This window comes from Cyprinodon tularosa, unplaced genomic scaffold (genome assembly GCF_016077235.1).
Source record: "Cyprinodon tularosa strain WSP-4 unplaced genomic scaffold, ASM1607723v1 ctg71, whole genome shotgun sequence".
In the NCBI taxonomy this organism is placed as follows: Eukaryota; Metazoa; Chordata; class Actinopteri; order Cyprinodontiformes; family Cyprinodontidae; genus Cyprinodon; species Cyprinodon tularosa.
Window position 1 is genome coordinate 1,952,451 of NW_024039463.1, and position 26,323 is coordinate 1,978,773.

The 26,323-nt window shown below is 36.1% G+C and overlaps 1 protein-coding gene across 2 annotated transcripts; it reads left to right on the top strand.

Annotated features, from left to right (window-relative positions):
• Positions 1-1,898: 1,898 nt before the first annotated feature.
• Positions 1,899-15,381, top strand: lysmd4 (LysM, putative peptidoglycan-binding, domain containing 4). 2 transcript variants are annotated; one of them, XM_038268919.1, is made up of 3 exons: positions 1,899-2,016; positions 13,060-13,316; positions 13,388-15,381. In XM_038268919.1, the coding sequence occupies exons 2-3, from the start codon at positions 13,074-13,076 to the stop codon at positions 13,934-13,936; spliced, it is 792 nt and encodes a 263-aa protein (XP_038124847.1). In that variant the 5' UTR covers positions 1,899-2,016; positions 13,060-13,073; the 3' UTR covers positions 13,937-15,381. The 2 variants fall into 2 exon arrangements, with proteins under 2 accessions (XP_038124847.1, XP_038124848.1); XM_038268920.1 differs by having other exon boundaries at positions 1,917-2,016; positions 13,044-13,316.
• Positions 15,382-26,323: the final 10,942 nt, after the last annotated feature.

Genomic DNA, 26,323 nt, shown 5'->3' on the forward strand with positions numbered 1-26,323 from the left:
CCTCAAATCAAAATGATACTATGTAACTGTTGTCAACTTTGAAAGGTCAACACCCCCACCTAGTGGTCAAGAAAGGCATCACAAAAATCGTGATTTTTGATTCTGATGGGGCTATTAAACAGTTAGCTTCAAGCACCCCTTCTGCTTCACTCATAACTGAATGAATGCAGGGTAACATTAAAGCAACAAACTGTTGTGAAATTGGTTATGAAGAATGGAAAATAATATCAAAATGTATATCCTCTTCAACCGTGGATTATTCTGCATGCAGAATACTACAAAGATGTGACTGCAGAGGTTGATTATTTTGTCTCCTCTGGGCTGCTCTGCTAATTGATATACTTATGAACAGGGACTTGATTCTGCTTCAGGCAGTTATATTTATACCTCTGTTTGGCCTTGTTTTTCTGTAGTTGTAAGTTTGGATATATTTGTATCACTGCTTTTTAGAAGTTAACTTGACGTTGGAGTTTGTATGCCTCAAATTTGCCTCTTTTAAAGAAATACGTCTGTTTTCAAACCATCTGTAGATATGTGAGACCATTATATTGGTTGTGAAAGCAACTCCAAGGAAACCTAAGCCTGACCTCCTCTAACTACACTAAAATACAGTATATAGGGGGCTACTTTATCTTTGCTAACTACTTTCCTGGGTAAGCAATCACATCCTTGGACTATTTGAAGTAAAACAGCTGGTAGCTGCCTGTGCATCAAACTTCCAGACTCATGATAAGTTCACACTGGGCAGGATGGTTTGTTTGTTTTTTCATTGACAGATGGTGATATGACAGCAAACTTCATTGAAGAATCCTCTCTGTGTCGTGTGCTAGACAACACACATGTACATGCTGCTCTTTGTGTAATTATACCTGTCTGTACACTGAGCACTGTAACTGAAATCAGGTTCATAGATTGTTTCCATAGTTATGACCAATTGAAGCTCATTTTATTCTACTTCTGAAGCAAATAAGACCCCCCATCAAATGTGTTATATTACTAATACAGTACCTCCTCATCATGTCTGAAGGAGGATATCTGTTATTCAGTATGTTGTTGTTTCCCTTTTTGTGTTTTTTTTTTTTATTTCAGTTGATTGTGATTATGGCTTACAGCCAATAAAAATCTAAAATGTATCCATCCATCCATCTTCTCCCGCTTAATCGTCAGAGTCACAGTGGGGCTGGTGCATTTTCCCTGCAGTCTATTGGTGTAAAGCGGGGTACACCCTGGACTTGTCAGTCCATCCCAGAGCTTTGTAGAAAATGAGAGAATTAAAAAGGTACTTTTAATAGAGAAATATTGGAGTTTTATCTTATATAAAAGGACATCAATGTACAATACAATAAATGCACATAGAACTTGGCTCAGACTCCTTCTGTTTGATTTAAGACATTAATGTTTACGTGATGATCTTATGCCTCTGCTAAGGAAGTCCAGCATTATATAGGGGCATTCTTCGTGCTGAGTCTTCTAACCTGAGTTACACAGAGAATTATCCTTGGTAGCTATGCTTTTGAATACATTTTCTTTAAAAAAATAAATAATATCTCTTGAATTGATAAGAATATTGCTCCATTGCAAAGAGTTCTATCAGCAGCCTATTCACAGTGGCATTTGCCAATATTCATTTGACAGCAGCAATCAGATGCACTATATGAATTTGTAGAGCTCCTGGCTATAATAGTTGACTATAACAAAAGTTGAATTATAATTGTTCAATGTTATTTAGTGCATAATAGGGTGAAAGAAAATACAAATTAAACATTAAATGTCACCAATTTTAATTTTGTACATATTAATATAACATAAAATAAACCTACTAACGATTGTAAGGCTTAGGGTGTCTTAATCTCGGAGACCAGGAGGTGGCGATATTGCATATTTCTTCGATGAGACAATCTATTACAGTGCAACGAAAAAGACGGCTAACCGGTAGCTGCAGTGTAAGTGGCTACTGGGGCTGAGCTAACAGGGCCAAGTGGGGGAAGCACTCTTCTGCTGTTGCCAAAGCACAAGGTAATGGGGTGAAACTAGCGCAGTGTCAATTAAAAGAGTGGATCGAAGTATATTCATTGAGTAGCGAATTTCCCTCTGGTGTAAAACGCAGTGTCGAGCCGCTAGATGCTAAAATCAACACATCGATATGACAGAAAGTTCGCCAACACTTGCTGAGCGGCTAAACCTGTATGAGTTGGTGCTGCATTCAAGTCCTCCTTTTGAAACTCGGGAAGTTCTCTTTAATTGTTTTTGCTCTTGCCGCCGCTTAAATTTGATCCCATATTAGTGCCGCAATGAGCAAACTATTCTGTCTGAAATACAAATGGTGGTACATTCTGCCTTTTTGTAGTTCAAATTCGAAAATATGAGTGAAATTTTTGATTATAACAAACCACGTCCGACATTCACGAACATTTTTGAACTTCCATTGCTTGGTGACTGAAAACCTTTAAATCAGGTCTTTGATAAGTTTCCTGTAGTTATAACAAAGGGAGAAACTGTTGTCTCTGTTTTTAAATACAAAGCCAAGCAGAATTTAAGAAATTAAAAATATAAATTACTGAAAATAGTGCATGTCCAGTTGTTTTGATGTCTTTTTCTGTCAAAACAAATGATATAATTTGATAGAGAATTATTGGAACTCCTAGGTAAATCATACATGGTGTGTGTGTAAGTAAAATTTGGCAACAAGGTTATTACAGTTATTGGTTAATATAGAAAAATGGCAACCAAAAATGAATGAGGAAATTGAGTTATTGATTTTTTAAGCTAAGAAATATATTTCAATACTGAAATTTAGATATGAATAAACCCCAATTATTTATTATTTAAAATGGAATCGGATAAAGAAATTTCAATGGCTGAAAACCTAATTTTATAAACTATCTGGCTAATTCAGAAGAGGCTTTAGCAAATGCAAAGATGGAGTCTAAAGTAGAAAATTGCTGAGGAAATTTTGGATGGGCCTGTTTCTTGTGAGTAATTACTGGACCAGCACAATGACCAGCAAGGGGTTATGAAAAAGTTATGCATTTACAAGTGGAGCCATTGCTGGTGAAGATTTTCAGTCATCCAGGTCATAGTCATTCTAAAAAAGTAAAAAAAAAAACTGAACGTGTGTCCCATCCAAGCTTCCTGAGTGGGAAGTGAAACTTGAAACACAAAGGCCAGTGGTTTGTTTGTTAACTTTTTTGGAAGTTGGTCCATTGTTTATAATAAAGAAGCAAAACATTTTCACTGACAGGACCTTTCAACACAAGATCTATGGAGCTAATGACCCCAGTTTAAAGCTACTTTAGCACAGGAGATTCTGAAAGATAAACACATCAAAGTATTTTTTTCCTTGTATCAAACTAGACATATTTGTTTTTTTACCTACAGGTCAAATCAAAGTGACTGACATTTTCTTATGCTTTTGGGGCACATTAATGGTATTCCTGAAATACCCAAATCCCTGGAAGTCATAGTGGTTAAAACAGGAGGAATTGTCCGTTATTTCTAAATATATGTCCCATTGAAGTATGAAACATGAATTCTCAATTCCTGTGGAGTATTTTGGCTGAGTATTGTCTTATTTTGAAAGTCTAGCATGGTTGTTTTTAAGGATAGGACAGGACAGGGTCAGATCCATGAGTGATAAAGGCCTCTGTCTTGCCACTGAAGAGTTCAGAATGGTATAAGATAAACTTATTTTAAGTAAGGAATTGTTACTGAGCAAATAAAAGACCATTAGAAGTCTTCCACCCATGCATGTCCACTTACAGGTGTAAGAATGGCAGGTTTTGGTTGCCAAAAAGTGATTAAGGCCTCCATCTTGTCACTGAAGGTTCAGTGTAGTTTGAAATAACTTAAGGGAAAATAATTTTTTGTATCCGACCAATGCTGGATCTTTGCACCTTTTCATTTGTTTTTTTTAAGTCACCAAATCCTATGTTTGGCTGTCATCCATGGCTCTACTGCTACAAAAACGAATGGTCATGGCAGGGGAGAAATAACATTACTACCGGTTATTCGCTATGATTGGTCGGTCAAGTTGACTTTGTTATATGTTAGTTGCATTGGTGGACCTGCGTAGAACGGAAACTGATAGAATGTGACCTAAACAATTCAATTCAATTCCCACACTTGGGCAGAGATTTTCTAATAATTCACAATCTAAAATCATCACATCACACAGCCATAGTGTGTTTATAAAAGCAGATTTTGTGGAATGCCGTATTCGTGTTGGTTGATGGTGAACTCGTATTCAGCATTTACGTCGTATCTTGCGCTAGTTTTCAGGTCAAATGATTTTTGTTTTTGTTATTTTTACTTCTCTTACAGTGTAACCGCAGCATGCATAGCTCTTATGTTTTTTCCACTGCTTGTCTTTTGCTGCTCCTTTAATGCTGCTGCTCTGCCCTTAGTCAGCAGAACCTCAATCTCCAATCCAGTTAAGTTTTTTTTCTTTGCTTTCAATGCATCTTTATGAATGAGCTTCTTCTTACAAGCATTGGAAGTCTTACCCTTATTTAGCATTATTGGGGTGGTAATTATGCAAATTTACACTTACACACAGGTGGACTGCATTAAGCTTACAGACTCATTTACTGAACTTAAGAGCGTTTATTAAATTGGATGTGAGAAATATTAGCCAATGTTGGGAGAAAAAGTCAGAGGAATTTACGTCAAATATGAACATGTTAAATAAATGAGGCCCAATGACACACTCCAACTTATTTATACACATTTTATCCATATTTTAAGCTTGCTAGATGTGTGATTACAATGGAAAACTGAGGCTTTTACTTTCAGTTTTGAAAGCTGGGTATGTTGTAAATAGGTGATGATAAAGTATGAACTAAATAAAGAGGCAAAGTACTGGCTCTAAAGTGCTAAATGAACCAGATGCTGCTACCAAGGAGAAGGTAGTCAGATAAATGTTTTATTATGATCCAACCATGTACTTTTGCAAGTTTTCCAACCACTTTAAAAACTGTTGGAACGCTGCAACAGCCAGGCACGGAAATATTTTTATCCAGATCAAATCTAAAAAGTTCTGCTAAAAAGCAGTTTAATACAAGAAATGAAGAGAAAAAAAAGTAAATTTTAGTAGTAAACTAACAGAAAACCAAAAAATATAAAAATATTTTTAAAAAGGTGATATCAACAAATATAAAAAATATTTAAAGAAGCTGTTAAAAAAACATAATAAACAAAGATTTAGAAGTTTATTATGGCTTTTTTGTTTGCTTTACAAAAATATATTTTTTATTGCAAAATAAAAAAAAATAGAAAACAAAACAGACAACAAAAACAAAAAAAAATTCAATTTCAAAACTTAAAAATGATCATGATCAAAAATAGATACAAATCAAATAGATTTAAAAAATGCAGTTTTTTAAGTCAACAAACTAAGAAATAAAAGAGTGTTGTGATTCTATAGTTAAATTCTATTCCCAGCCCGCTGGGAATTTATGTTTCTGATACTTTAAGATGTTTATTGCCCTCCCCTGTAGGGGTGGTAAAATATCTTATTTAATCAGATATTATTTCAGCTGTTATATACTGTTTATGACACACAGTCCTACTAACCGTGTGTTAGAACAATAAATGAAAGAGTGATTCGAGCACTAATCATGGTCAAACAGTTATTTCTGCACATACATGGAATAAATTCACCACAACTTCTGTTCAAAATATAAGATTTTATTAACAAAAATCATTCAGCTCCAAGTCAAACATATTTCAGTTTAACACTCTCAACTAAGACTAGTAAAACTCAACTAAACTAAACTAACTACTATGTACAAAGAGGAAGGGGAAAACGGTTGAAAAACATATTACAGTTTAAGATGGATTCTGTGTTTGAAACCAAAGTTTATCTGGAATAATTTGGAATGTGATCAAATTAGCTTTTCACTAATTTTAAAGAAATTGGAATGTTTTCAGACCAATTGACAATGCAAATCCATGAGGTGAATAAAACATTATTTGGCCAAATAATGTTCTATTGAATGATTTGCTTAATCAAGAACCAATAACCTTTAGCTAAATGATTCTTTACCCTCTTTGAAATAGCTAGCAGCGAATAGACATTGGGATTCCACTAAATGACTCTTGGTCATACTTGGCAATGGAAATGTAATGAGCATTTGAGGAACACGTGAACACTAATGTTCTATCAGTGTTAAATCCTTAGTGAATAAAGCTTATCTAAGCTTTAGCAACAGCTCAACTCATATTCCTGTAGCATAGCGTAGCATGCAGTCCATTCTTTAGCATCAATTAGCGTTGTCTTTACTGAGCAGTAAACGCACGATATGATTAGCATCATCAAAAGACACATTGCTTGTTCTGTCCCTAATCATGCCAGACCTGCAAACCTTTTTCCATGTCCGTTTGGAAAGCTTGATTTTCATCCAGTTTTGCAGCTCTGCAGTCAGGGATTCTTTGTCTCAGTCTCACAGCAGGGGTCCCCTCAGTCTCACACCAGGGCATGGTCTTCATCCAGTTTGGCTCTGTAAGTTCTGAAACTCAAGAGAAATGTGTTGCAAAGGTTCTGTTTGCAGCAGTTAGGTTCTGAAGAGTTCTGACTCATCCTTGATGGTTCTGGGGATCTGGTTTCCCTGGGGCCTGCATCTCCACTGTGGGCCACAGTGGGCCCCAGCTTTGAGAGCAGGAGCAGAAGCAGGCTGGATCAGACGAGGGAGAAAAAGTGAAGAGGCAAAAGAGAAAGAATCCTGTGTGCTCTGTGGTTTTGTTCTGCCCTCACAGAGGGGGGTAGGTTTTCACACCTCTGTGACTTCCATGTGACTGCTTTGGCTGAAAAAGGGGGGCTGCAGAAGTCCCCCAGCTGTTATTCACCAAAGTTGCATTTTCTTCTCTGGTCATCCTATCAGGATGAAATATGGACACTGCTTCCCAATGTCCAAAAAGTATGATCATGGCATATGGCACAACATATCCCCCTTTTGATCTGGAAATAAAAGATGCAGTTCTTTGTTTTCAGATCACAAATAGGTCCATAAAGCCATGAGATCTGGAGCGGTGATGAGTCAGGTTCCTGTCGGCAGGAAGAAAGTTCATTTAGGGTTCATATCTTCTCCAGTGTTTGTCCCTGGATGATTTCTTGCAGGTCTGGCAGAAGCTGACCCTATCTTATCATAAAACAGTTCATTTTCTCCAGAGGTTTTGCGTCTGGTTGAAGCAGGTCTGGCAGGAAAGTCTGACCCTGATACACAAATATATACATTCCAAATAAAATTTCCTAACACCTTCATGATGCTGTTGTTCAACCTTCATCATTTCTCAAGTTGTGAAACAAAAGAAAGGATAAAACAGGTTAAAGTATGTTAGAAATTATCAGCAACTATCATACTCTTGGATATGATAAGTTTTACCATTAGCTTGGAATTGTGGTACCTTGTGATTGGTCAGAGAAGCCAGTAGCTCTGTAAGAACTGTTTTGCAGATCTGTTTTAAGTTTTCTTTTGTGGTTGTTTCTGTAACTTGTTGATGTCCCCCTTTACCAGTGTAAACCTTTGGTTTTGCATTGTGATGTGAAGGTTTATGACGTTTATCTGGGGGTTCTGGTTTTCGTTCTCTCAAGTCATTAATTCCTTCATCTTGGTGAACCACCTGGGAACTGGATCTGTGTCTGTTTCTGGTCCTGTTCTTTGTTTGAAGGTTAAAGACTCTAAGCTTGCTTTGAAATCTATCTGATTTGAGACGTATTTCCCAAACAAGCTGAGCATATCTGCGAGTTTCCTGCATAGAAAGGTTTTCTATCCTGCAATGCATTGCTACATCATATCGTACACTTTTATGTAGATTTTGGATGAACAATGCTTTAAATGTGTGATCTTCTTCGTCAATATCTGGAGAAATGCAGCCCTCAAAATAAACCTGTCTCAAGCGAAAGTAATATTCTCTGGGTGTTTCATGTTCTCCTTGGAGAACTAAAGATGCCTCAAGCGTTGCTAACGCCGGATCCCTGTAACCAGAATATTCTTCTCTTAAGGTTTGACAAAGAGCTGAATAAGTTTCTCTGATTTTTGGAGGAAGAGATTTTATGAAAACATGGACGCTTCTAGCTGTTGTTTTCCAAATCAGCTTCAATTTCTCACGAGAAGAAGGAAATGGCAAGTCTTTTAGACAGTGCTCAACTTCTTGCAGATAATCCATTATGTTTGAGTGTTGACTTTCTGGGTCAAAAATATCAATGTCTTTGGCCAAGGATTCAATTTGTTGAATTCTATGGTCACTCGGTGGACCTGGCCCGTCAGGAAGCTGGTTCTGCTCATTAAGTGGTGGGGGGTTTTGAGCTAACCTTTGATGACACAATGGAGACTGGTTCTCCTCAGAGTTTTTCAAGGTGTGAACTTTGGCACTTGATGCTCGGTCAACGGAGTGTGAGAGAGAATGGTGTGCATGGCTGTCCTTTGCAAAATTTTAAACCGCTTGAGTTTACCAAGTGATCTACTTGTTTCTCTCTGTCTGCGACACTACTTTGACTTTGAACATCTTCAGATCTATTTAGTGTTAACTCAGAGTTTAGAGACTTTGTATCTGCTTCAGGAGCTGTTCTCCTTTCGACTGGGGTGACCTCCTGCTGATTCAAAGTCTGCTTGCTTTGTTTATTGCATAGGTCCTCAGAGAGGGGGGTCACCTTTTGTTCTGAGGCATGGTCAGTCTGGCCACATGGGTCTTTGATCTTGTCAGCTCCTGACAATAAAATGTTTGCAGCACTTACTCTGTGGCAGATCATCTGATATTTGGCTTCTAACTCAGAGTACTGTTTAGCTTTTATTTGGGATTTAAGCTGATAGAGTAGCGTGAGCTCACAGAGTACATCTGTTATCAGAAAGTTTCCATTTGGGTTTTGAATTAAGTTAATTAATTCTTGAATCTTTTCTTCACATAGGCTGAGGTTAAAATTGTTTAGGTTATCCTGCTTTTCTGAAGATAAGTGGATAAGCTTTGCAACAATTTGTTTCTGTTTCTCTATGCCTATGGAGTCAATGGTGTGCTCAGAATTTAGGATGCTTGGATCCATTTTCAGCTGATGGCACAAAAACACAAGTTATGAAGAAATTTCAAAAGAACACAATCCAGTCAGTACCCACTATATTTGTATATTTACATATACATATTGTAAGGACTTATTTTTATGTGTGTAGAAACGGGTCACGGGTTATCTTTAAACCTGTGATATCAAGGAAACACTTTTCTTTCAGTGTTAGAAATGCTACACCTTGTTTAGGATTTACCAGCTATTTTAGCGCATGCTTTACCTGTCTCTGAGGATTTATAAGCAGTTTGGCGCAAAGCTTACCTTTTAAGGATTTACTAGCAATTTTGCTTATGCTTCACCCTTTTCTGTGATATCAAAGAAACACTTTTCTTTCAGTGTTAAAAATGCTATACCTTGTTTTAGGATTTACTAGCTATTTTAGCGCATGCTTTACCTGTCTCTGAGGATTTATAAGCAGTTTGGCGCAAAGCTTACCTTTTTAAGGATTTACTAGCAATTTAGCTTATGATTCACCTTTCTTTAAGGGATTTAAAGCAATTTAATTTGAATCCACCCCCTTTTGGTCGGGTAGGACCACAGATTAACTTACGTTAAATCTGGCAACAAAACTTGTTCTACACAATATAAAATAAGTGTTTAGGAGTCTTATCAGACTAATAGACAAAGGGATTTAGGTTAAATTTCGAGGCATCTAACCTATTTTGGACTGGAGGTGACTTTGAAATAGCACAACTTGGGAATTTTCATTTTTGGGATGTGGTTATAGAAACCACAAATGGCAGCATCTAGTTATAGATGTGCATAAATTTTGGTCAAACAATAAGATTAACTTGGGAGTTAAATCTTTTAGTTTTAGTTGGACCAAAGTGATCAGATTGATTTGAATCATCTGAGTTTTGCTTTGAAGTAAAGTTGGTTATCACTAGCTGAAGAGATATTTTTGAGTTACTAGATTTAGTTAAATTTTCTATATTTTGATGCTCCAAGAATGTCAAAGGTTATATTTTCTTCTCATATAAGCTAAGACATTTAGTTTTGGATTCTTAGGTTGTGACTTTAAGATTTCATTATTGAGTGGTGAGAGCTGATGTTAATGCTTTCACACGGTTTTCAATAATGGTTTATTCTCATATATGTGCAGAATGACTGTTATATTCAATGACCACCAAACTGAGACACCAATTAAATGTTACATTCAATGATCCCAGTCGCATGGGACGCTAAATAAATGTTACAATTAATGGGCCCAGCAATCAGGGACGCCATATTTATGTTGTGATTCTATAGTTAAATTCTATTCCCAGCCTGCTGGGAATTTATGTTTCTGATACTTTAAGATGTTTATTGCCCTCCCCTGTAGGGGTGGTAAAATATCTTATTTAATCAGATATTATTTCAGCTGTTATATACTGTTTATGACACACAGTCCTACTAACCGTGTGTTAGAACAATAAATGAAAGAGTGATTCGAGCACTAATCATGGTCAAACAGTTATTTCTGCACATACATGGAATAAATTCACCACAACTTCTGTTCAAAATATAAGATTTTATTAACAAAAATCATTCAGCTCCAAGTCAAACATATTTCAGTTTAACACTCTCAACTAAGACTAGTAAAACTCAACTAAACTAAACTAACTACTATGTACAAAGAGGAAGGGGAAAACCGTTGAAAAACATATTACAGTTTAAGATGGATTCTGTGTTTGAAACCAAAGTTTATCTGGAATAATTTGGAATGTGATCAAATTAGCTTTTCACTAATTTTAAAGAAATTGGAATGTTTTCAGACCAATTGACAATGCAAATCCATGAGGTGAATAAAACATTATTTGGCCAAATAATGTTCTATTGAATGATTTGCTTAATCAAGAACCAATAACCTTTAGCTAAATGATTCTTTACCCTCTTTGAAATAGCTAGCAGCGAATAGACATTGGGATTCCACTAAATGACTCTTGGTCATACTTGGCAATGGAAATGTAATGAGCATTTGAGGAACACGTGAACACTAATGTTCTATCAGTGTTAAATCCTTAGTGAATAAAGCTTGTCTAAGCTTTAGCAACAGCTCAACTCATATTCCTGTAGCATGCAGTCCATTCTTTAGCATCAATTAGCGTTGTCTTTACTGAGCAGTAAACGCACGATATGATTAGCATCATCAGAAGACACATTGCTTGTTCTGTCCCTAATCATGCCAGACCTGCAAACCTTTTTCCATGTCCGTTTGGAAAGCTTGAGTTTCATCCAGTTTTGCAGCTCTGCAGTCAGGGATTCTTTGTCTCAGTCTCACAGCAGGGGTCCCCTCAGTCTCACACCAGGGCATGGTCTTCATCCAGTTTGGCTCTGTAAGTTCTGAAACTCAAGAGAAATGTGTTGCAAAGGTTCTGTTTGCAGCAGTTAGGTTCTGAAGAGTTCTGACTCATCCTTGATGGTTCTGGGGATCTGGTTTCCCTGGGGCCTGCATCTCCACTGTGGGCCACAGTGGGCCCCAGCTTTGAGAGCAGGAGCAGAAGCAGGCTGGATCAGACGAGGGAGAAAAAGTGAAGAGGCAAAAGAGAAAGAATCCTGTGTGCTCTGTGGTTTTGTTCTGCCCTCACAGAGGGGGGTAGGTTTTCACACCTCTGTGACTTCCATGTGACTGCTTTGGCTGAAAAAGGGGGGCTGCAGAAGTCCCCCAGCTGTTATTCACCAAAGTTGCATTTTCTTCTCTGGTCATCCTATCAGGATGAAATATGGACACTGCTTCCCAATGTCCAAAAAGTATGATCATGGCATATGGCACAACAAGAGTCAAAAAAAATTTTAAGAACCCTATTAGAAAATATGACAGAATCTTCCAATTTACAAATAAGCAAGAGGCAGCAAACTGTGGAAGTCTGTTGTTAGGGGGGTATGGTCAGAAATCCGGTCGACGTTGCAAGCTTTAAGAAAGTCCTGGTACACTGAGAGTTAAAATTAGGACTTTTCTTCATAAGTAACCATGTGCTCACTTTAAACCAAGGAGCTTATTGGCTGATATCCATTTTAAAACCCTTCTTAGAGCCAAACAAAGCAGCTTTGTAAATGAGCTGCAGGTTTGTCCTCATCTTATTTTCAAGGGTTCCATTTTGCTTGAAAGCAGAAAGTGCTTATTTTACGCAATTTGCTATTTTAAAACCTTATTTTAAGCCTTAAGGGGACTAAAGAGTTTGTTTAAATCTTAAACTTGGACATTTTGCAAAAATAAATAAAAAAAGAAGCATTGCCCCAATAACAGGAATTGTAGACAATCCTTTAGTAAATATGTTACAACTCTTCCCAGTAAATAAGATAAAAGTGTGGTACTGAACAGTGGTGAGTGACTCTAAACCAAAAAAGCCAGAAAAAACCAAGAACTTTAACTGCTATTTGATCAGAAACTCTAAACACATAGGAGATAATGACTGAAACTGTAGACCTTTTATACACTCTGTAAGCTGGAAATAAGATGCTTCTAGTGAAAAGTAATTACAGTGTAATAATGTAAGCACTAGGTTTTATGTTTTAATTATTAGGCTTAAGTGATCTTTAATTGCTGATGTGTTCTTTAGGTAACCCTCAAGCTTACTCATTCATTTTCTCCCCTCTAAATAATCATACTCGCTTACTTGGCCAGTCTTTTACCTGCCTTCTCTATGATGGCATTCTTGTTTGCGTGAGAAACCCAGTGATTATAGCTCATTATTACTTAGGATCAGCTTCCTGATATAAATCTAAATACTAATGGCTCTGCAGCACAGTTGCACCCATTCTAGTGACAGTATTTTATCAGAGTCAGCTGAAATTAGGATGTGTTTTTATAGGATCAAGTTCAGACCTAAACAATTTAATTTTTCAAGATGAGCCTGAGTTTCCATATTGCTTAGAAGTTGCCTTCTCGGGTCATTGTTTTCTTTATATAGTTTTAGCCATTTTAATACACATTTCTTTCAGTAGAATAGAACTTTAAAAGTTCAAATATTTACTTTAGGCATCAGTTGAATCATCAACTGTTATGATTCAGGTGTTTTTATTCACAGATTGATGTGTCATCATGTGGAGGGGGGAGCAACAGGCCTTCCAGGCGCCTGTGGATGTTCATGCCAGCGCAGACGGGCAGGTGTACATGTTCAGGAGGAGGACAAATGAATCGGCTGCATCCTCAGATGACGAGGAACTCAGCATTGTGGAGACAAGGCAGAGTAAGCAAGACAGCCAGAGGAATGTCCAGCTGCTTGAGCATGAGGTTTTGGATGGTGATACCCTCAACAAGCTTGCTCTTCAATATGGCTGCAAGGTAAGAAAAAAAAGGAAACGTTGCAGCTTTCATCACTAAGGAGGCTCAACATTTATTCTCTCTATCCACAGGTTGCGGATATAAAGCGGGTAAACAACCTTTTTCAAGAACAAGATTTGTTTGCACTGAAATTCATCAAAATACCAGTTCAGAAGCACAGCTTTATGACAGAAACACTCTCAGACAGAGGGAACACCCAAGAAGAAGAGCCTCATCTCTCTCCATCAGTAGTTGGGCCGCATGATAGAGCTCCAGTTGAGCCACATCTGCAGGAAGCCTCAGAGTTTCTAATGGAGGTAGACAATGATATAGAAAGGCTGATTCAAACCACACCTGACCACAGAGAAGATTTCTCCGGGAACACAGGCAGATGGACAAGGTACGGTTTTGGAAGACGACGCGCAATGAGTCATGGCGCAGACTGGGGTATCCAGTGGTGGAACGCCTTAATAGCTGTGCTGCTCATAGGGATTGCCCTGCCATTATTTTATTTCATTTACTTCAAAACTAGGAATAACAGAGAGGCATCCTCCACTGTTTCTCAGTCGACCATCTCCTCAAACACAACACTGACGCTCCTGGTTACAAAACAAGCAGAACGTTTACATGATCCTGGATAAAGTAGGAGAAGACGGATCTAAAAACATTAATATTTAGTTTTGGTATTATGGCTAGGTGAGAATCAAACTGTATCTAAACTGCTCAATATTTTTGCTAAAGGAAATATTTGTCAGCAGAATCAATAATATTTATAGTAGTTAGAAGGCCATAATGAAAATTTGCTGTGCAGTGTTTACGCAATACAGATTTCTTATTTAATTTTTTCTTTTCTGTAAGTTGTTTTTCAGATTTATAAAATGACTATATTGTCACAAACAGACACCCTGTGCAAGTACAAACAGAACACAGTTTTTTTAAACAATTTACCAAAGAAAAAAGCTTTCCAAATAAACCTGGCACAGTTATAAAAGATGTCATTAAACCCAGTATCTTAATAACTGATGATGTCACCTTTGGCAACAACCGCCTTCAAGCAAAAACATAACTAGTTTAGCACTAATTGGGCATTATGTGGCTTTTAAAATTGAGCCCACCCCCCCAAAAGAAGTAATGATTACTGGAAACATCTTTTTTCATGTATAAATGACCTTAGTTAATTGTATTAACTATGGTTTTCTTTTAAATCTGAAATGAAAGCAAAACTACAAATATTGTTTCAGAGCTATCTACAACCATGAACCTTGATTAGTTCATACAGCTTTATGTCATAGTTATGGATATATATAAATGGAAATATATCTTTTTTTTTGTTTTTAAGTAAAGTACAATAGTTTTTTCTGAGAAGCAAAACTTTCTGTTTTTGTTCAGTTGTCTGAACCATGCATGGTTGAACTGTATTTATCAGAGATTTTAGGTTACCTGTTTGTAGTCATACTTCGGACCTTGTGCCTTATTTATCAGCCTGACTGCCAAAAGGGTTTGTTTACAGCAGCGAAGCAATGCGGTATACTTACCTCATTTACACTATCTTACATTTAATGCTCAGAGTTTTTACAGTTTTGTTTATGTATAGTTAAACTCCATTGTAAAAAGATGCTCAGGTTCACTGGTTTGTTTACTTTCTAATTTCTGAAGTGTTTCATTGTAAGAATGCTGCTAAACGTACGACATCTCAAATAAGTCAAATCGTCAGCTAATTTTACATGAAAACTGACTAGTGTGAAAGTTTATATTTATTTCTGCACGCTCCAAATTAAATTCAAATGGAAAGTCGGTGTCTGTAAAATTTTATCTGACATGATAGTATGACTGGATAGCACATATTAAAACACTAGAACTAATATTCAGCAATGGAGCCGCAATAAATTATTAGTTTTGCTATTTGGTTAGTTTTGGGATTTGTTATGATTCATAATTCATTACCACAAGGTGCTAATTAAGAATTTCTTTACATAATTTGAACCAGGTGAAGCTAAAGTTATGCCACTGTAGGAGTTTTGGATAAAGCATAATTACATTGTTTTAAAACACAAAATGTAATAAATATTTAATGATTTTGCCTTAATTAATTGTCTTGGTGAGTCTTCTTTTGTTGCATGTTTTGCAGTTATTGTAGTTAATAAGAATTTAATTAATAAATTTGTTGATGATTATTTCAGTAATCTCTTGATCAAGATATATTTGTTTTACCCCTATGTTATAAGACTGAAAACAGTCATTGTATTAAAGAACTATTCTGTTTTATTAAAATTCACTCTTCTGAGAGGTAACTTTGTTTGTTCAATTTTATTTTTTAACTAAATTACTAATATTTAACTAGAACCATTACAAATAAACAGTTTTGTTTTGTTCAATTACCAATTCATAATCCATTACCACAAGGTCCTAATTAAGAATTTCTTTACAGAACTTTAACCATTTGAAGCTGAAGCTCTGCCATTTTATGAGTTTTGGATAAAGCCTTGTTTTCTTTTTTTAAACTTTATCATTAAAATAAATTAAGAGCCCTTAAAATAACAGAAAAAATCTAAAAGATTATTAGGCAAGATTGCATTTATGATTTATTGAATTTGTGATCAGCTGCAGTACATTCAGAAATCCAAAATGTTTATAAACCCCACATTTGAGTAATAGGAGAGTAAGACTGATGTGTTGTCTATGTATGCACAGTTATTGAGCAGAATAATATCAATATTCCAATCATGCCTGTTCATTTCTTTTAGGATGAAATACAAAGAGAAATTGACATTCATTTTTGACATTAGAAAAAATATATATATATATTTATCAATCTTGTCAATAACAGTGACAAGTTTTCCATTCACAGAGTCACTTTCCTGCTTTTGATTCATTCTTTAAAATTAAAAAAGGGTCTAACCCATTTTCAGTTATACCAACAACTGTTTTAAGTCAGAGTGGATCTTTGTGCTTCGTACTAAACCAGCCATACAGACCCCAGATATGTGCTGTTACGTGGTGGTCCGGCTTCAACCTTCCACTTCGCCTTATAGGGGACATCTCTAGTTAGATCTTGTCATGCCAGTAATGTTGGAAACTATTCTGAGTGACCTTTTCCTGTTTTTGGGTGTTAAAAAATTTGGCTTTAAAAGTAGCGTAAGTGGAGGGGGAATTTAATAATCATTTTTAAATTTTACACTGTGAAAAATGAACTCTGATAAGATTTTTAACCTGCTGCTATTCCACTGTTAAAATATATTTTCTTCCACTGTTTAATGACCTGTGATGGTAAATGGCCTGTACTTTATCAAGTCTTAAGACCCCAAAGAGCCACAATCAGTCATTCATCCATTCATACATGCAGCCGGTGGTAAGCTTCGGTCGAGCTGAGGCTGCAACACAATCTGCCCCTCTGGGCCCTCTGTCCATCAAGGCGGAAGTAGTGTCTTACTCAAGGACACCATGACTGAGAAGGACTGAGTCAGGGCTGCCGGACAACAGACACCTCCTGAGGCAACCATTGCCCCCGGATATCTAGGATTCTTCAGAAATGCCTCTGAATACATATCATAGGCATTTTAAAGTATCATTATGCTAGTTTTGAACTTACTTAACTTGTGAAATAATCTATAATTAAATCTGTGAGAAGTAATTTGGGATTTTTGACAGCAAATTAAGTCTTGTATATTTCTGGCAGCATATTAAAATGTAGGTTTAGCCCTCGAATTATACCGCTGCTTTAGGCCACAAAGCTTTGTCTAGCGTTTTTGGAATAGTCTTAAGGTTAAAATAGCTTAAAAAAAAAAAATTGAATAATTTAAAAAGTTTCATTTATTGTATTGTGAGGTACCTGGGTTTGAATCCCCTTTGCATCAAGAAGGGTGTTCAACTTAAACCCTTTGCTAAGTCTGTGAAGTCGTAATGAGTTGACGCAACGACTTGTGATTATGGGAACAGTTGAAAGGACACAAACAATTTAAGATAGTGTATCAAAATAGATTCATTGGATACGTGGAAATAATTTAAGACTATTTCATTGTCAAAGAGAGAAAAAAATATATGGGCGATAATCACAAGGTGAAAGCTCATCGAGAGCCACAAGGCACTGATTAGCTCTACACATCGGCTACAAGCGTTCCGTTCTTCCTGTAAAGACACTCCTTAACCTCAGACATTTTGTCAGAAGCACCAAAAATTTGCTTAGGAGAAAAAGAAAGTGCAGATTTCACTTTGAAATCAAGGTCCCAGTGTCTGTCGGAAGAGTGGAGAGGCACACAATCCACATTTCTTCATGACAACTGTAAAGTTTTACAGTGAAAAGGTATGATTTAGGGTAGCAATTTTTTTGCTGGTTATAAACTATAGTGAGCCAAATTATAATATGTACTAATATAGCTTAATTCTTAATCCTACTTGCAAATACTTTGAATAGTCATTTAAGTTCAACTGCAATCTTGATATTGTGATCCTCAAATAATATTTCTAGTTTTTTTTTTTCTTTATATCTAATATATTCCTTTCTAAATTATGCAGGATTTGCACTGGCAGGTATTTCTTTGAAGACCTGTCTTTACAAAAATTTCCTATTAGGGACAATAAAATCACTTAAATTTAATTAAATTTATTGAAGAATCTATCTTTAAATGTATCAGAATTACACACGTAGACATTTATAGGTTGTTGTTTTATTAGTGCCTACAAGTTTCCCACTCCATCTCATGTCCTTTGGTAAGACACTTTACCTGACTTATCACCTGCTGTTGGTATTCAGAAGCCTAGTCTTCTTAGTGTATGTATGTCAATGTATGGCAGTATCACTTCTGTCAGTACAGTACAGCTTACCAATGTTGGTTTGTAAATGTGTGCATGAATGGGGGATGACAGAATATTGTGTAAAGTGCTTTATGAGCAAAGGCCATTTATAAAAGTAGCCTCATCTGTTACAGCCCCTTTTCAAAATTGAAGTTGTACAAGTCAACACTCAGTTTGCAAGGACGCTAAATAAATAGAGAACTAAAGGTTTCTTTGTTGAAAATCAAAGCATGGTCTGCAGAGATATTCAGTTTTGCTATTGGATGTAGAACGTTGGTCAGGTTGAGAAATGTGAATTTTTATGTTAAATTTGCTTTCAGCTGCTAAATATGCATGATAGAGTGCACTACTATAAACAGGAATACTAGAGTCTACTTCTGCTTCCAAGGAAAAAGGAACAAAAAAAATCTGTTCAGCTGCTGAGGCTTCCTCTTATTATTCCTTGACCTCTGAACCCATTTCATAACTGCAGCTCTCAAACCCAGCTCTGATTTAGCTCCAGGCCCCGGAGCTCTGGTTCTAAGGCAGCTCGCAGACTGAACTTATTCTGCTGCTGATATTTATTTTTAAAAAGGGTAATTTTGCTTGTGTATTTAGGGTGAATATAAGCAAATGTATAGTGAGTTTATCAAAGTTCATACATAGTGGCCGGCAGGGAGCCGGAAGCTGAGGTCAAATCCAGCACTGTTTTTTTAAGAGTTCTTTACAGAGGTGGGGGGTCAAACTAGAGCAGATCCTTCTCTTTAACAAAGCACAACTATACAGTCACAGAGGAGAGTGAAAAGAGTCATGGCCAAACCCTAGCTCTGCAGCTTTAAGAAGTTTGAACACTTGAGCAGCTGGCAGTGGGCCACTTGGCCAATATAAACACCCCTAATCCTTTTTCCAAGGAGCTTTCAGCACTCATCTTTCTGGCACATCGGCCATTGACTCCCTCCCTCCCTTGCTCAGACATTTTTTGACTGGCTGAACTTACAAAAACCCATCACAAGGAGGCGTTGTCACACAAAAAATTACATTGGCTGGGTTTATGATGATCATTATTCACTGTTAAGGTATGTGCCTTCCTTTGATTTTCCCATGAAGTGAAACAGGTCTCAGTTTTCACTCTTTCTTAGGAGGGATTGGGGCTAAGTTTCACAGTGTCATGTTGACTTGCAACCAACAGAGGCATGTGGTGTTCATGATGGCAAACTTTTATGTTTTTTGTGTATTTGTCCCCATGGATTCTTTTAAAATAAAAACACCTTTTAATAAAATGGTTCTCCTTCTGTCTTTTACCTCTTGGTTATACCCCAAAGTGTATACAGAAAGGAATCAAGTCAAGAAAAAAAAGGCTTTGTTGGTATATAAGCTTAGATGTTTTCAGTATATACTGTCTGAGGCTCTGAGGGTTGTCTCTATGGGGGCGGGGAGATCCAGGGTTTTGTATTCCGGTGCTCCTAGGGGATTTGGCAGACACAAGCTAATTTGTAGTGAGGCTTCCAGCGCAGTTTGTTTTGCAGGTGGCTGAGAACGCAAGCAGGGTGTGGTGGGGAATGAGAGAAGCAAATTGCTGTCTGTGGCATGTGAATGTGCACATTGTTGCATACAGTGGGTTTAGGTGCTTGCAGGTATGAGCGCTGCTCTAGGGCAGACTACTCAACAATTATCAGATCACTAGAAAAACATTCTTATTAATTGCAGTGTTATCATTATTATATTTTTAGCTTAAGTTTATATGTCTATCAGGCGCTCTGAAGGTAATTTAAACATGCTTTAAGGGAAAATATAAGAACAATAAATTTACACTAAGAACAAAAAAAAGTCAGAAAATTTTAGGCATCATATTAAACAACATTTTTAAATACATATTTAAAGCAAATAAAAAGGTAAGTCATGATAATGATGAAACAAATGATGAAAATTAACGGATAAAGTGACTTTTGACCTTTATATGAAAACTAATGTGAACAATAAAGTTTTTAGATCTTTAGAAACTTTTTTCCATAGATAAGGAGCATGGAAACCAGCTGTTGGAATATATCTAATAAAAGTGGCTTGGAAATAGATCCCCATGTGTGATCTTTGCTTGCTTATATTTAAAGTTGCACAATTAAACAAAACAGTCCTGCACAGAACCAATAAAACCAATGTTTACAGTCTACCAAAGACTATCTTATGATAAACTATGACAAATATGGCATTAAGATGTAGTCATACCAGAAAAAAGTACATTTTACAGTACATTTTATAAATTTTTTGACATTTTATACTGTGTATTAAAAGAAGGAAAAACCAAAAGAAAAATGTCTGCTTGATGCAGGACTGAGTAGTGGAAAAATATGGAAAAATAGCAATGCAGATCAGCATGACTATGTAATTTAATGTTCCTGCCAGGAGACATTTCAGTCTCACAGATTTGGTGGAGTGGATTCAATTAAAAATACTTCAAACTTCTTTGAATTTCTGGCCAGAATTTCATTGTAGAAATCTGTTACAGATGCTGTGGCGTCACTCGAAGAACACACAAGGTGTCGAAAACTGAGCTGAGACACTTAAATTTGCTCTTCTCTAGTCTCACGTTATGAAATCTAAACTAATCCAGCACAGAAAGGAATAACAAAACAAAAAAAAGCTCTCCTAGGCCAATACGCTGTTTGCTCAAGCAGTGGGTCAGTTGAGACACTGAATATATTGGACACATGCTCTGTGTTATCCATGGACTAACTGCACAGCTGGCTGGAGAATGTGGTGTTCTGTTAGTAATGTTTCTGTAGGAGGGGAGGGGGTCAGAGCTCTTTTTTTTCTCCCCCCAGTGTGGAAGAACCAACTGTGCAGCACCTGTTTTAGATTCCTCTAAGTGCTCCAGGGTCATTGGTGCAGGGATAGTCCTACTGAAGCAGCACATGCAGACTAAAGGAAAAGTCTAAAGTTACATCAGTTTTTTTTTATTCAAATCCATGTTAGCCTCGAGACACCTATGAGCCTACGCCTAGTATTCTTCTTTTATGCCTACCATTGTATGGTATTCATACACCCATTAAACACAGTCATTTGATAACTTAATACTAAGTTTTCTAGTGGAATGGTATGAGTGAAGGAACAAAGCTTACTAAATGGTGTAAGTGGTTAAGAAAACACCTTAAAAATGTAAAAGAAATGGAAGTTGTTATTGTTGCTCATTTTATATACTTATTTTAGGGTGGAAACAATAAGATTATCTGTTATGAAAAATCCAATAATGATATTCCTATGTGTTTAAATGAACCAATGGAGCATCATTTATCCAATTTCAGTCAAATGCTTATATAAACTCCTATATTATAAGAAAACTGAAAATGGACACACAGAAACTAAACCAATATATTCACATTTGAGAAAGTTTGGAAGAACAATCCAAAGTACTGGAAATTCATAAAAAAAAAAAAGGAAAATACAAAACAGGAAAGGGATGATGTCATTATTACTCCTTTTGCATGTGGTTGTTTGTACTTTTATGCGTTAATGATTTTTGCACATTAATTACAAAATGACATTTACCTATTATTACAAAATGCTAACCCCTTTTTGTGGAAAAAAAAAAGAACTCGGGTAAACTCTATACACGGAAAACCATATTTTATATTTAAGACAATAATAATTCAAAACATCTACAGCCTTTTTTAAAACTAGTTGATATTTAAAGCAATATGTCTTAATACATACTCAATTCAATAAATTCAAAAGAAGTGTGTTTTCAGATATAATGTGTATATATATATATATATATATATATATATATATATATATATATATATATATATATATATATATATATATATATATATATTTCAATATATATATATATAATCATCCTCTTTGAGGCTATTGCACCTACATATATATATTATAGAAACAAACATTACAATTTATCTTTTTTTTCAATGTGTGTTGTTTTGTTTTGTTTTATTGCACTCAACTTGACTTTGGTGTCCACATGATCAAAAAAAAATCAAAAGGAAGTGAAAACAAAATATTTTCTGACTCCAGCAGCAGAAACGGCTTTAATCATCGGCGTTGTGGGGGAGGCACGGTTGCCATGACACATTCAGCTCTGAACAAGGCCCAGAACATTGTCCACCTGATTTCATCATATATCTGGTGGATGCCCATAACACATCTGCTTATGGGGAGCTCAAACTCAAGCTTTTAGCTTGATCTGAACAAAGAACAAAAGGGTTTTTACCTTGAAAAACTGTTTTAGATAAGCTTGCGCTTTTACAGAGCTCATGTTTTGGTCTGTTCTTACAATTCAAATGACAGTTATACTGTCTAACTGTCTGCATTTCTGCTCTTTTGTTATCTGATGCTTGGATCCGCTTTTTTTTAGTAGCAAGGGGCAACATAGTGTGCCTTGCAGAAACAAAGAATTAACCAAGACAAGCATGGATGAAGAGGAAATAATGGGTTAGATATGCTCATCACTGGCTGCATCTCAGCTGAACACCTGCTTGGCATGAATAAGCACAAGCATAAACAGGAGGGCTTAACATGGTTCTCAGCACTGTCCTGTATGTGTATTGCTGCTTAGGCTACTGCCTAAACTTTATTTACTTTAGCTCATGTGGTAACCAAGGTTCACAGACATGTTTAATAGGTTCCAGACTATTCCCGACGCATTAAAGGGCTAGTTCATATAAACTATATGTAACTATATATATCATATTAAAGTAAAGTTATTTTAACATTTGTAATAATTAATTTTCATATCAAGCTAAGTTTGTTTGAACTCCCTGCAAAGTGAAGGGCAACAAGCTAATTAGATATGTCCTGTATTTACCTGATCATTTGATGAAATAGTTTTAGTATTCGTACTAATAATTTTGATCGTCTAAATCCTTATTTATTTAATTGCAGAAAAATAATGTAGATAGATAGATAGATAGATAGATAGATAGATAGATAGATAGATAGATAGATAGATAGATAGATAGATAGATAGATAGATAGATAGATAGATAGATAGATAGATAGATAGATAGATAGATAATAGCATTATCAAGATAAATTTGAAACAGGCAAAAAACTGGGATCACTGGAACATACTTTTTTCGTTGCTGTTGCACAACTAACTTAAATTACAAAGGTTTGTTCTGTTCTTGCAAGAGCTAAAATGGACTGTCAAGATCTAGAACATAGAGCTGTATTCGTACATACAATAATTAAATTTTAAGCATAGACAGATGTAACTTTCCCACTCTGCATAAGAACCCCAGTTACTGATTAAACCATTTAATCTGATTAAGTATTCACTTTAAATCAAATAATATTACCTATAAGATCTTATTATATTTTATCATTATATATAAAAGAAAAAAAAACCTGAAATGTTAGAACTGAAAATTTACAGTCCTATGTTTATATTACTGCTTTTATATATTTTTTTACTATTTTTGAAGGCTGCACTTTTAAAAAAATGAAATTGTCTAGAGAGCTGTTCTAAACGAAATTTCTTTTTGTTTTTACACTTGTGCAAACAAAGAGTCTAAGATCTAACTTTGTGTATTCCGTCTCACATTGATTTTTTTATTTGAAGCAAAATTGTCTCAATGGTTTACATTGACCACTTATGTCTATAATGCACTTTCAATGCCTGAACCAAAAATTCAGTCTCCTTGCTTTTAGCTGCAGTGCTGTGTTTGGTTAAGCAGCTGTGTCATACCCGGTGCAGTCGGTTTATCTCTCCAGGCCCCGGCACAATTTATTCCACAGTTCCTGGCAGATAATTCCTAGCCTCTAACTGCCAGATGAACACTGTTAAAATTAGACAGCTTTTTAAAGCCAGTGCTGCAATGCCCCCTCCTACACTAGTGGGTGGGGGATTCCTGCCATTAGTAATCTGTGGGGGTTTTTCCACCGCACAAGTGCTTTTGGGATTGTTTGTAAAAAAAAAAAAAGAAGGTGGGATCTTGAAAGCATAGAAGTGAGAATATGCAAAGCCTCCTTTCAGTTACAGTCACGTCACACCATGTGTTTTGCTAACAACAAATGGAACAATGTGGACACATTGTGAAAACAATAAATAATAGTAATTATGCTAGGAGACAGGAATCATCCAAACTCCCCATCTGTGAGCCCGGCATGTCAATTTGTTTAGAAGAGACATGGGTAATAAGAACCACTTGCCGCTGGACTCCATAAATTCAGTCAAGGATTGGGGGGAGCTATGGGGCCTTGGCACTCTGCTCATCCCTCTGAAGTGCCTGAAAAAGACTCATTGCATGTCACGCTTTGAGATGCCAAATTTCCTGCCATTCCCAGATGTTCCAGTGCTGATGTTATCGAATGCTTTTTTCAAAGAAAATAAGTATTTGCACAAAAAAATATGCTCATGTGGACAAATGTTCACAACTGGACATTGAAGATGACATTTGGAAGTTATTCTACAACAATTCCAGATAAGAGACACAATGAATGGCCTTTTTACCTCAGCAAAACTCTTTTATACAGCTTAGGGGGAACAAATGCTGGGGGGAAAAATGCAAAGCTTACTTTGCATTTCTATTGTAAAGTTCAGTCTGAAAATGTAACTAAAAGTGACAGACCAATACTGCTGAAATGTGTGGGTGAACACTGCTGATGAAAATACAATGAAGACTTGATAGACAGGATATGCTCAAAAGAAACGAGATTATGTCTTTTATTACAGACTTTTAAGAGTTTCCTAACAAAGGAAACTAAAAACTCCATATCATAATGCACCCTATATAGATCAAACACCAGCCAGATAAAATTTGCCACCATTTTATGCCGTCTAAGAGATATGGAACCCATCTGTGTGTTTGTGTAAGTAGTAAAGTTGTTGGGTCATTAATTGTGCTCTTTATTTCCAGATGTTAGACGATTTTTCAGTAAAAAAAATGATGTGAAGCTGGTTTGACTGCATCATTTTGTCTAATGTTTAGAATGTGGAAAAGAAAATCAAGAGAAGAGAAAAATTAAGAGGAAAACTAAGCAATGCTTAGTTATTCCATCCAGTTACTTGTCTTTTTGCTATTGCTTCTCAAAGTGATATGACTTAAACTTTGCACAGGGATTTGACACTGAAAGCTGAAGCATTTGCCTGATTTTTTTGATTGCAGCCAAAATATTCAGAGTTGACCCAAAATTAATAGCACAACTGTTTAAAAAAAATCATGCAGATACAACTAAATGCAGGCGCTTTGCTCTGTGTAAAAAGAAGGATATTTCTTTAAACCTTTGAAACGTGTACTGCTTCCTTTATGTGAAATCGTGTAGAAAATAATAAAGTAGATACACTGACATCTAAGAAAGAAAAAAGCAGATCTCTGCTAGTTTATTTCTAAATCTTTTTTTTCTCAGCATATTTAAAAAAGAGATGCAGCTATGGCTACTGTATATGGTAAAGATCATAGCTTAAAGGTCACAAATACTTTCACCAATTTTTCTATTTAATTCCTATTTGTCTTCTAACCCATGAAGCACAGCCTTGGGGGTTATAAGAACATCATGGTGGGAGAGTGGCGGCCTAATGGTTAGGGCATAAAGCTGGGAAGCCTGAGGTTCTGAGTTCGAACCCTACTCTGGGTCCCTGAACAAAAAGACCACTAACCTTAACACTGCTGCCTGGGCATCACACAATGGCAGCCCACTCCTCCCCAAGGGAATAGGTTAAATGCAGAGAGTTCATTTCGTTGCTCTGTACTTGTGATATTGTAATGGCAATAAAAGTAGGAAAAAAATGGTTCACAAGCACATCAGGAGGAAATACATGAAGAAAGAAAACACAAAAGGAAGAAAATGGGGAGATATTACTCTGCTCTCCTTTACTCCATACATCAGATTCAATTTAATATAGTTTAGAAATTCTAGGAAGCATAAGTAAACATGCAGATTAAAAGCCAAGTGCTCTGTTAGGAATATAAGGAACAGTCAGATATCTGATATAAGATGATGATTGGCTATTTAAGGCTTTAAACATCAGAAGGAGGATTTGATTTATTCTATTCTAGATTTAACAGAAATTCAAGATAGGGGAAGCTAAGGTAGGAGAGATGTTATCTCTCATTTCAATTTCCAGACGAGCTCTGGCTGAAGCATTTTGGATCAGCTGAAGGCTTTTACAGTAACGACAGCTTTTTGACCTCTTAAAGAATTACAATTTCCAGTCTTGAGGTGACAAATGCATGGTCTAGTTTCTCGGCATCACACCTGGTCAAGATATTTCTATTTTTTGCAGAGACGAAAGAAGGAAA

Bases quoted from the DNA above. Each gene is read 5' to 3' on its own strand.
- lysmd4 (XM_038268919.1), top strand. From the start codon at position 13,074: ATGTGGAGGGGGGAGCAACAGGCCTTCCAGGCGCCTGTGGATGTTCAT. The intron at 13,317-13,387 runs GTAAGAAAAAAA...CTCTATCCACAG, and splicing joins CTCTTCAATATGGCTGCAAG to GTTGCGGATATAAAGCGGGT.